The sequence below is a fragment of the Terrapene carolina genome, unplaced genomic scaffold (genome assembly GCF_002925995.2).
Source record: "Terrapene carolina triunguis isolate 2854851 unplaced genomic scaffold, T_m_triunguis-2.0 Scaffold629, whole genome shotgun sequence".
Taxonomy (NCBI): domain Eukaryota; kingdom Metazoa; phylum Chordata; order Testudines; family Emydidae; genus Terrapene; species Terrapene triunguis.
In genome coordinates, this window is record NW_020664980.1 from 2,569,310 (window position 1) to 2,581,423 (window position 12,114).

Sequence of the window (12,114 nt, forward strand, 5' to 3'; positions counted from 1 at the left end):
AGCGTTATATCGAGGTAGAGGTGTACATATGAAGTGTATATTTGTGATACTTTTGTTATGTGAACTTAATATGTGAGAAATTTGATGCTGGAGTGTTCAAGATGTAGCCTGATCTATAGATTATGTATAAGAATTCCCAGTTACCACTTTGAGGGTTGACAGGTTATTGTCCCAAGATCAGGCCCAGTATTATTAAAATTACTATATAGTTGTGAACCCCGATGTACACAGTTGCAACTCAGACTATAGGAACTCTTCTATATTTACAAATAGTTTATTAATACATTTAGCACAGTCACAAACACTTTAACTCAGTAAGGTAGATAGAGATAATACAGAAAGTACACCTGAACATCCATACTTACACCATTCCTTGCAGAACAACCGGAAATCTTAGCCATTATCTTCCTCATAATCATCACCTTCCTCATCTGCACCAGTGGCCATCATTCTGTCACCTCCCAAGAACTACATCTCTCTCTCTCTCTCTCTCTCTTCTCCTGGCCACAGCTGGGATGCCACTTTTATAATATGCTATGCTGATGCTACCATATCTAATGCATATTCAGTAGGGGTTTCTCCCCTCTTCCTTATTTGTATTTCCTCCCCTTACTAACGTTGAGGTATCCTTCTTCTATAGGTTAGTATATTAATGCTTTCAACTCATTATCATATATGTCAATTCTTTGCCATGGCACTCTTGTGTTTGGATGTTCTTTCCAAAACCTGGTGCTAGCTCATGTTTCTGTGGTTGGCTGATGTCATTATGGACAAAATCCCCCCTTACACTCTACTTCTAGTTCCCCAAAACATAGGGATTACTGTTGGGCCGTTTATCTATGCCAAAGTTCATAGGCCTCGAGCCTCGTGCTAACTGCTGAAGACAATGTCTTACAGAATGCAAGCCTGTAGGTTCCTTGCATTACTACTGAATATAATAAAGGCAGAATAATAAAGGCAAGGCAGTGAATCATGTTTTCACCCTGCTAGCCCTATGAGCTACAGAGGGTGTGTGTGTGTGTGTGTAAAATGCCGTATTTGTTATAAAATTAATATTGGTGTGAGAAATGTAATTGTAGTTGATAATCTGTAGATGAAGGCTTTATCCAAAGCCTGTTGAACTCAATAGAAAGACTTGTATTGATTTCAGTGGGTCTTAGATCAGGTTTGTGCTTAATACCTGGATGTCTTCCATATGTAGATAGAGGAATTGTGTAAATGCATGTCATACAGCAAGAGAGTATGACAATGTGAACCTTGTATATGCGGCTATGTTTGCAAGGATGTTGTGTTAACATACATAATTTTAATGTAGTCATATGCCTCATTGTTATGAGGTGACCTAAAGTTAACCCAAATAACAATGTGGAGTTCATTCACTTAGTCATATAGCCAATATCCACCCTTGTGTAGGTAATTTAACAACCACAGAAGTAAATTTCAAGTTTGCATATGAAAAATTATGTAATGGTATAAACATGAGCATGTGTGTGTGGGCATTAATGCACTTTCACAAATGCATGCTAATTAGGAGTATATTTCTGTACTTCACAGCTGAATTATAGGGTTAGTGAGTTGGTGTACTGCGAAATTTAAACTCTTCATGTATCTCCTGACTGCTCAGTTTCCAATTAAAATACAATAGATAGAGAAGTCACCAGAATTTCTTGTCCATTAATCCCAATGTCTGTCATTTTCTTTGTTGACAGCCTGACTCCATCATGAAAGCTTCATGGCCAGTAGCAGGCCCAGTGGATGAAATATTGATCCGATCTTCTCAATACCTCATGGAAGCAGCCCATGATCTCCGACTGCGTCTCAAGAACTACATGGCACCCCCGAAAGGAAAGGTGAAATACACTAAGTCCCTTCTCCAAAAATGTATGTGAAAGTTAACAGATTCAGGGACTCTTCTGAGATGATACATATTTTCCCTCTTCTTTCTTTAGAAGGGTAGTAAGGAGCTGCCCCAGAAGCCATCCCATTGCACCATCTACGTGGCAAAGAACTACCCACTTTGGCAATATACCACCCTATCAGTTTTGCGCAAGCACTACCAGGTGATCTGCTTTTGTTGACACTTGTTGCAGTTCTCATATGCTCTCTATTTTTCTGTCCATGAAACAAAAGTTAGCTTGGCACTGAAGTATTTGAATGCAAGGAGAAATAGTTTTAACTTGCTTTATTATGCTTTTATAGCTCGACGGGATTACAGTGTTCAGTAAAAATGGGTTTTGGCACATGATTGAATCCACAATATGACCTATAACTTTTGACATTTTTAAAATAAAGACTGGCCAGCATTCCATTACTTTTAATCTTTTTCACATGCATAGATTAGTAAAATATCCCCCGCCCCCGCAATAATGTTTTTGAGGAAATATTGCCCTATTGTCAGACTAATTCTGCCTTATTATGCAAGGAGGTTTAGAAGCATCAGTTCTGGTACTTGGTGGGTATGGTATTCAGCAACTTTGCAGGAAATTTGCTGAAATGCAATCAATTCTTCTCTCTTGTAAGTAATACAGTGTAAGGAAATCTGGCTTAAAAGCAGCAGACCCTGCATTGCTGAACAGCTAGAACTGATCCTGTAATTGTTATTGTGCATGAACAATTGTTCTGCTCAGCCCTGACAAGTCAATATCATAATTGATAGATTGTAAAGTTGTGTTTTTCCACCCTCATCTGTAATACCATGGTTACATTTCACATATGGTTGGAAATGAACAAATGTTGGTATTCTGAGGGTAAACCAAATTGGAGTGAAGTATGCATTTTCTTCACATCAGGGTCGAAGTCTGCCATTGGATGCAGAGGTGCAACGGTCACTGCTGCCAGTGAAAGTTGCAGAGCAAATATTGGATTGTGGAATTTGAACCTTAAAAAAATTAATGACCTAAGATACTGCTGCTTCACGTCTGCTTGAAGGAGAGTCTTGTTACACAAGATTAAAACATGTGGCGAAAATCCAGGCATACTTAATGTTATAGGTTTATGCGTGTTGCTTTACATAGTGAACAAAGACATTGGGTAATGTTTTCAAAAGTGCTTAAATCTCATTTTCGAAGTGATTTGACAATGGGACTCAGACTCTGAAGTCACTAAGGTGTTCTGAAAATATCCCTAGTCCCAGTCTCAAATAGTTTAAAATCTATGTGGCTGGGATAGACAGGATGCTTGGAGAAACACTGAGTTAGGAGAGTGAGGGATATACATCATAAGCAAATTGGTCACCTGGGTGGCATATAGTCATGTTTTTTTTTCAAGCTTTTTTTAGGTTTACTTTTTAAAAGTTACTTAAAGGGACTTGGAAGATCGTTCCCCATGGGATTGTGGGAGCAGGTGGATTTTGAGGTGTGTGCACTGTAGGTGGAGGGAGGACATTACAGGCATATGGGGAGTGTGAAAGAAGGTGCGGAGGAAAATGGTAAATCCCTGTGGGGTGTGTTGATATTTGCTGTGCAGTCTTTAATGGATTGTTGTTCCATGTTGTAGATCAATGGAGGACAGTTGCCAGATAACAAAGTAATTGCTGGTGAATTGAACACCTTGCCGGAGCTGAAGAAATTTATGAAGAGGGTTATGCCTTTTGTTGCCTTGATTAAGGTAGGTGTCAGAGAACAGGACCAAGATAAGGACAAATTTTCAGTCGTGAATAAGAGAATTATCTGAAATGTAGGCAGTGTTATTGAATGGTTAGAGCATAGGCCTGGGTGTTGGGACTCTCTAGTCTATTCCTGGCTCTGCCTTACTCTGCCATCTTGGGCAGATCATTTAATCCCTCTCTGTTCAATTTCTTATCTGTAAAACAGATGATATATCCCCAAGAAGAAGAAATGGGGCTTTTTTTGGTTGTTAATAAAGCATTTTGAGACTCTTGGACAAAAGGTGCTGTGTAAGTGCCTTCGATATGTATTGGCCTAAGTGAACTATGGACTAGTTGACACTCGGTAGCTTGCAACTAATACAAATTTATATGATTTGTGCCACACTGCTTCAAGTGTATCCCTCCTGCGTACATCAAATGCATCGTCTCTTGTTTGTGTTCTCGGAATGAAAACTGGAACAAGGTGGTGTTATGGGGACATTAATAATTGTCTTAGCAGAATTCTTAGTATAGTTTAGAAGTTTGGCACAAATCTAGAGTTAGTTACTGGGCACTCAGTTTTTAAGAGTGCATCAGGGGATCGCTGAGCTGGATTATTAGTAATGGAGTGTTACCAACTCTCACAATTGTATCATGAGTCTCAAGTTACTTAGGGATTTTCTTAAAGCCCCAGCTCCTTGTCATGTAATGTTCATGAGAGTCAGAAAAGTAAGCTTCTATCCCGCATGGTGGCACAGAAAAGCTCGAACACAAGAACTTGGAATGCTCAAAAAACCAAAAGATCAATAGAGTCCAACATTTATTATTTTTAAAAATCTCATGATTTTTAAGCCAGTGTCCTGATTTTGGGGGCCTGACTCATGATTTTTGAAAGCTTGAATTGGGAATGTTGATGGTGAATAGAAGGGGTTAAGTAATGAGCTTGTGAAAATGTTACATTTTTTTCTAAAATAACAAGAAGATGTTAACTTTTTTTTTTTTTTTTAAACACATGTCAGCAACGTTCTTCACTTAGTAGAGCAGTGAGTTTTAATGCACCATACAAATGCAGGCTCGTTCTTTCCCTGTGCATCCAGCACTAATCTAATTACCCCCTTCTGCTGAAGCACACAATGTTCAGAGAAATAGAATGGGTAAGACCAGCTATAACACTCCCCGCTGACTATTCTCCTGGGCCAGTATCTGCTGCATTAAAACATGCCAGGGGATATGGCATCCTTTTAAGATTAAACTAGTTTAATTCTTCCATCCCATATATAAAACACACCATATGGCTTTTAGGGATTAAGGGGAGAAGATTTTGTTAGGGAATGTTCTGCTTTCTTGATGCTGCAGAACTCCATTGATGTAGATGCTGGAGCTGTTGTCTGTCTTGCTTTGGCTCCAAAAAGTCACAAGGTTCTGCTGTTTAGTGTGTTAACTGTTCAATGTGTCTCCTATACTGAAACAAGCCTATATTTAAAGATCCTATCTGATGCGAGGAGGCTGGCACAAACTAGATGGCTTGCCTTCATCATGAGCTTTGGTCATGCTTACCACTTCACCTCCCTACGCATAAGGCTTATCAGACAGGCTCAGCATGTATGTTTTGAAGCAACAATAGATAGCAGTTACATAACGAGACCTAGAAACATCCAGCCCAGATTTTTAATTTCCTAGGCCAGTGGTTCTCAACCAGCGGTACACGTACACAGATGTCTTCTAGGGGGTATATCAACTCATCTAGATATTTGCCTAGTTTTACAACAGGCTACATAAAAAGCACTAGTGAAGTCAGTACAAACTAAAATTTCATACTGACAATGACTTGTTTATGCTGCTCTATATGCTAACTATACACTGAAATGTAAGTACAATATTTATATTCCAGTTGATTTATTTGATAATTATATGGCAAAAATTAGAAAGTAAGCAATTTTTTCGGTAGTAGTGTGGAGTGACACTTTTGTATTTTTATGTTTGATTTGGTAAGCAAGTAGTTTTTAAGTGAGGTGAAATTTGGGGGTACGCAAGACAAATCAGATTCCTGAATGGGATACAGTAGTCTGGAAAGGTTGAGAGCCACTGGGCCAACATGCTATGCTCAGAAATAGATTATTCAGCAACTTCATTGTACAAAAGATATTTCTTTATGTTGTTCTTTCCATTAAAGAAAGATTTTCTAATTTACAAACTGAAGCAAATTACTGATTCTTGGATATTAAAAAACCATGTATAAAAACAAATTCTCAATGAAGCAGAAAGCCACGACCACCTGAAATTTGACGTCATTAGACATTAAGGGAACAGTGCTCAGTTTGTGAAAGAAAGAGAGGGGCTGGAGCCTTAGCTTTGAAAAGGAAGTTCTGTTTTGTTCTCATTAGAGATTTCATACATAGGAGATGACATGCTGGCCCCTTTTGAAGTCAATGGAAAAAAATCCCATTGATTTCTCTGTGGCCCCGATTTCACCCATTGTGTGTATTAAATTAGATGTTGGAATTTTGAGTAACTGTGTTTTAATATACAAAGTACTTTTTTTTTCTATGAAGAACTTAATGTACAATTACTTTGGATATGTCCAATTTCTGCCTGCCTGTCTCAAACTAGGTCATCAGACTGGACTTCCTACTGTGAAGCAGCAGAAAAATGGCAGCTTACTGAGAGTGTCCTACAGTTTGCACATTTAAAGAGAGAGTGAAATGTTCACAGCTGTTTCTATATACTTTTCAAATTCTATGTTAAAACGCATTCTTGCTTTTAAAAGAACATTCAGCTGTACAAATACTGGAGCTGAGGTTCGCTTCCCCTTCCATCAGTGTCAGTATCTCGCTGTAGAAACAGCCATTTCACTGTCAGTTATAACTACTGTACTATAGTGCGTGGTGAAATGGTTGCCAGCAAAGAGCTCTAACAGCGAATAGCCTGGTCTACTCAAGACTGATGCAGCTAGAGGGTGTAGCTTCCCAGTTTTCTCTTCATTTACAACCTGGGAGAGTTTTAATCCAAATTTCCCTTCTTTTGACATGACAGGAAAATCTGGAAAAGAAGGGTCCACGTGTTCTTGATCTGGAGCTGGAATTTGATGAACGGGCCGTGCTCCTGGAGAATATAGTCTATTTGACAAATTCCCTGGAGGTTTGTATTCATTTGGGGGCATATTTTATTTGACCTTTATTGGAGTAGCTGGAGGCCCAACACTTGCTGAGATTTTAAGCCTATCTAAATTCATTTCTGACTTGGGATGACCATGAATGTTTAATGTTTTTATCAACACTGACACGCACACTAATACAAAAAGCAGAGTTTGCTCTTATTGAGAGATTCTCTTCGTTTGTACAGTGATGACCGCAGTGGTAACCCAGCTCTGAAGAGCCAGTTCTCTCTGGAATTGTGTCTGACAGAAAGTCAGTGGGAAAAGGCTCTTCGCCGGTGAACAGTGGAAAACGTCAGACAATATTCTGGCTTACTCAAAAATTACAGATAATCAGCCTCTTCCATGGCCAGAGCCATAGAGGGCTGTTCCAAGGAATGCCAGTGAGCATAGTCAGAATTCTTATGCTGTTATAGCTTTTGATCTTGCCATGGCAACTATATGTCATCTCCTCAATCTCCATGCCAGGGCATTTAGAGCTAGAATATGGTGCATGCTGCTTTTACAGTGCATGCAGATGCCAATTTGGGAAATTGAAGGGGAAAGCCTAGGCACAGTTGCAGAAAATAACTTATTTCAGGATTTCTAATCTCATGATATTTAGATTTAAAGCAATTGAATACCTCACTTTATATTCTATAATCTATGAAGTCGGTGATCTTAGCTACATTTTGAATTCAATCCTCTGAGCAAGATCACCATGCTGGCAATAGTATGCTATCAACTTTTAAGTTTGCTGTTCCTGTTGTTCTTCGTTTTGCCTTTTATCAATGGGGATTGCCTTCCTCTGTACTGTAGAAACAAATCCACTTCAGTGGCCTGGTATCTCTCATTAATTCAGAGGGGATGATAGTACTTTTATTTCTTCTTTCCCAATGCACCAAAGCTGGATCATATCGAAGTGAAATTTGCTTCTGAAGCAGACGATAAAATAAAAGAAGATTGCTGTCCTGGAAAACCTTTTTCTGTGTTCAGAATGGAAGTAAGTTCAGAAATCCAGAGGCATTGGAAATACAGGGTACATCATTAACTGATTTAAAAAATAAAATGACTTTCAATTTGAGGATGTGTTCCCATCAAAAAATATATGCACTGGAGGGCTAGATGGCTCAGGGCACTTTGTGACAGGACATGCTGGTTCATGTTAAGCTAAAATTGGTAATGACTAACTTGTTGTTATCTTGCTATCCAGGAGCCTGTGATATACGAGTTTGTTCTCAGTCCAGTTCCCAGTGGATATGATTGCACAGCATAAATATCCATCCCCCTACTTGCACCTTGATCGGCGTTTCTGCCGAAAAAAGCCACAGACTGGATGTGTGTGGAGACTAAACTACCTTTTCATGTCTATAAGTGGGCCCTCTGGTTAAGGGCCGAAGCACATTGACAGGGTAATGATGGGGTTTCAAGTTGTGTGATCCGTAGAAGAACTCTCCTGTTGTCGATCCAACACCTTTCACAAGTACTGAATTAACTTAAAGAAGTGATGCTTGTTTTGTTCTTTAGATGTAGAATTTAACATGACTGTGATTGTGTCTTAGGTTGACTTTCAGTAGAACCTCTCTAACTTACACTAACTGGGAGACTCATCACAGGTGACTGAATTTGGAGGAAACCTCCCCTCCCCCCCCCCCCCCCCCCCCTCTCACTCGCACACAAGTGCACAAGAATAACGCTTGCTAGAGAGGGGTGGATAATCTTGTGGCTAAAGCACAGGGTCAAGACTTGGGAGTACAGAGCCCTGGGTTCTATTCCTGGCTCTGTCATGAAAATCCTGTTTGGGCTTGGGCAAGTCTTGCTTCACCTCTCTCTCTCTCTCTCTCTCTCTCTCTCTCTCTCTCTCTCTCTGAAAAATGGAGCTATTACTCACCCTATCTATTGAGGGTATTGCAAATCTCAGGGTCTAAAAAGGAATTTGAGCTCCCACATGGAAAGTGCTATTCTTGATTTGATGCATCCCAAAATGTGCTGTGATTTTGATTATGATAACTGCAATAATGTACTACTGTATTGCATTGCATTTTGTGAAAACTTAACAAAGGCCTGTAAATTGAGACCTCATTACACCTCTCTGTAGTGAAATCTTTGAGAGGTAGAGTGAGTAATAAGGCGTGGAGCTCAGTAAAGTTCACCGTAATGCTACCTTGTACCAATCCTTCAGCTAGTTATAATAATTTAATATGGCTATTTGGATATCTTAAAAGCAAAACACTTGAGTGTATTTAAAGAAACAGTAAGCATTGTTATACATATGCTGTAGCTTATTTTTTTAGGTCTGTGATGGTGCTTGTATCCATCCACTGGTATTAAATATTTCTGAATAAAAGGTTTTCTTGTCCACCTAGAATGCAGTTGGATGCCAGACATTTCTCTTTGTTCCCTTGCTGGTTGCATGCTTCCTGTGCGATTCTACCCACAAAAAGCATGATTTTTAAAAAAATTGTTTATTCTTAATTTCTTACAGCCCAGCATATCTCTATTTTTGGTGAACCCCCAACCATCTAATGGCCACTTCTCTACAAAAATCGAGGTCAGGCAAGGAGATGGTAGAGATGCAATAATCAGGCGTTTAATGAAGGTGGACAGAGGAATCAAAGGTAAACATTGGTTTGGAAGTACAGATATCACATTTCAACCAGGCAGTCTCTGAACAATTGTGCAGTTTCTCGAATTCCCAGGAGACATTGGGAAACAGGAGGCAGCTTGGCAGGTCTTCATTATCAACAGGAATCTCTTCCTGAAATTTGGCCTGTTTTAATAATTGCTTAGTAAGAAGCAAAGAGCTCTGTGCTCAGTGAATGTGAATACGGGATAAAGCATGGTGCACACTCCTTTTGAGGTGTAAAATTACAGAAGCTGAGGCATTATTGACAAGCAAATGAGTGTGCCTCTGATATGAACCCTTAATATGCACGGTCTTCCCTCCTTGGGGTATGTCCAGACTACCCGCTGGATTGGCGGGTAGCGATCGATCTATCGGGGATCGATCTATCGCGTCTTGTCTAGACGCGATAGATCGATCCCCGAACGCGCTCCCGTTGACTCCAGAACTCCACCAGGGCGAGCGGCGGTAGCGGAGTCGACGGGGGAGCCGCAGCCGTCGATCCCGCGCCGTGAGGACGGGAGGTAAGTCGAAATAAGATATGTCGACTTCAGCTACGCTATTCACGTAGCTGAAGTTGCGTATCTTACATCGTCCCCCCCCAGTGTAGACCAGCCCTTGGTTAGTCCTTTATTCTCCAGCAAAAGAGCCACTTACTCTCTATCACTGATTTGCACAGTGGATGTGTTCTTGTGCCAGGGATTCCCAAAGGGGGGTTTAATGGTCCAATAGTCTGCTATATGGAGCTTCTTCCAGGAGGGTGAGGGCCTCTTAGGTTAGAGCCCTCTGAAGAGAATTGCCGGATTGCAATTTATTTTCTGTTTAGACATTTAAAATGAATTCATTGCGGAGAAGGTGCCAGATGGACATTTCAAAGCTTTTCTTTATCCTGCGAAGCTTCTCTACACCCCATATCCTTACCAATACCCAATCTACAGATATAATCTGTGGGGGGGAGCTCTTTGTCACAGTACATCTCCTCCTTAAGGCACTCTGTTAAGACAGTTGACATGAAGGCCAAACAGTGCCAACTACAATAGCATGATTTATAATGTGAACACTTGTCCTTTAAGAACCTAGACAGAAGCCGTTAGTTCATTTCAAATAGGGACCACTGAAAAATTGCCCAGTGGTCTATCAGTCGCTATTGACCTCTGCTAAATTGGAACCAGTGACCTAAATGTGAAAGGCTCAATATTCCATTTTGAGTCCCCTGAGCGATCCATTCCCTCCCATTTCTTAATACACTGAATGCCTTATTTTAAAGTTTTAAATTTCAGACTCTCTAGTGTTAAAAGAAATAGGGGATAAGTACCAGCAGAATCTTTCTGAAAGCACTTAAAGTTCATTGGCAGTAATGAGCTGCAGTGTGAAGGCATTAAGACAAATGCGTTTTGTCACCTAGGAGCCAGAGTCTGCAGGTAAACTGCTATAAATTCTGTTCCACCCCCCTTAGAACAGCTGAAGAGGTAGTTGTGTCACATAAACATCAAGAGGTTATATGCAGGTGCTGCAACCTCCTGTAGCAGCTCAGGGTGGTTTTCAACAATGAAAAATTGGGTCATGGTAAAGTTAACGTGTGTGAAACAAAACCAAAAAAACCCATGGACTCTATGCAAATATGAATGTGCCCATCTCGAATTCCCATTGTGCTATGCTTGTGTGGTTTCCTATTTAGAGAAATTATCTCCAAAGTAACCTCCACAAACTTTCTCTTGGAGACTTCCAAGGTTGCTGCTGATATTCATGTGATTCAGTGTCTGTTCTTGCTTCTTTGCTTTCCAGACATTATAGCCTTGTGTCCTGTTGTTTGACTCCTGCCTTATGTTGCAATATAGCATCCCCTCATTGTAAGTGCCAGAGGGGCCGCATGCATAAATAAAATGGAGGAAAGGAAACCCTGTGTTCTCCTGCCGACTCTGCCATTGACTTACTGTATGGTCCTGAGCAAATTCCTTAGCACATTTGAGGTACAGAGAGGCTAGCTGTACAATGGGGATAATAGCTGTTTCCTACTGGTGCTGTAAGGGTTGATTTGATTAATATTTTTATAGTGCCTTAACAATAGAAAGTGCTTTGTAAGTAGCATAATTTCAGAGGTCATTTGGACAGCATTTTTTTAGCGGTTACATTATCCTTTTCATTTTCAGTTAAAACAAGTATTTTTCTCCAGCTTACATTGATAAATTGATTTGTTTAGCAATTCCTAGTTTCTCCTTAATCACTTGCTAAAGAATGCCTTACTGGAGAATACTGTGGCCATCAAACACATTGTTGGAAAAATGTTACATTTCAGGCTAGTATGTTGAAAGGTAACAGTTTTCTTAAAGGGACAGCAGCTTTTCTTTGCCTGGAGACTTCGCTAATTCCAGAGCCAGACAAGGGAACCTCAAGCAGTGCAGACTGGCAACCAGATATGAAATGAAAACTGGACTTGGTCTACAGGCTTGTAACACCAAGGCTGCTTTTGTTTCCACGTGATTGAACAGCTTTCATTTGTAGTAATGCTTATCTCAAGAACAAAGAGACAATTTTATAGTGATGCATAGGGAAACAGTACTTTAAAAAAAATGCTCCAAGGAAGGAGTACATGGTAATGTGCATGGCAAAGCACAAACAGAAAGGAAAATACATTTTGGACTCATACACACCGTTAACTAGAGCAGTGGTTCTCAAAGCTGGTCCGCCGCTTGTTCAGGAAAAGCCCCCGGAGGGCCGGGCCGGTTTGCTTACCTGCCACGTCCGCAGGTTTGGCCGATCGCGGCTTCCACT

At 40.3% G+C, this 12,114-nt stretch overlaps 1 protein-coding gene across 1 annotated transcript in view; it reads left to right on the forward strand.

Moving 5' to 3' along the window:
• LARS (leucyl-tRNA synthetase) overlaps positions 1-12,114 on the forward strand; it is a 49,777-nt gene that overhangs the window by 36,517 nt on the left and 1,146 nt on the right. The window contains exons 26-31 of the mRNA XM_026659463.1: positions 1,710-1,850; positions 1,950-2,060; positions 3,496-3,606; positions 6,620-6,724; positions 7,627-7,722; positions 9,205-9,337. Of these exons, the coding sequence (XP_026515248.1) occupies positions 1,710-1,850; positions 1,950-2,060; positions 3,496-3,606; positions 6,620-6,724; positions 7,627-7,722; positions 9,205-9,337 (697 nt within the window). The remainder of the gene's footprint in view (positions 1-1,709; positions 1,851-1,949; positions 2,061-3,495; positions 3,607-6,619; positions 6,725-7,626; positions 7,723-9,204; positions 9,338-12,114) is intronic.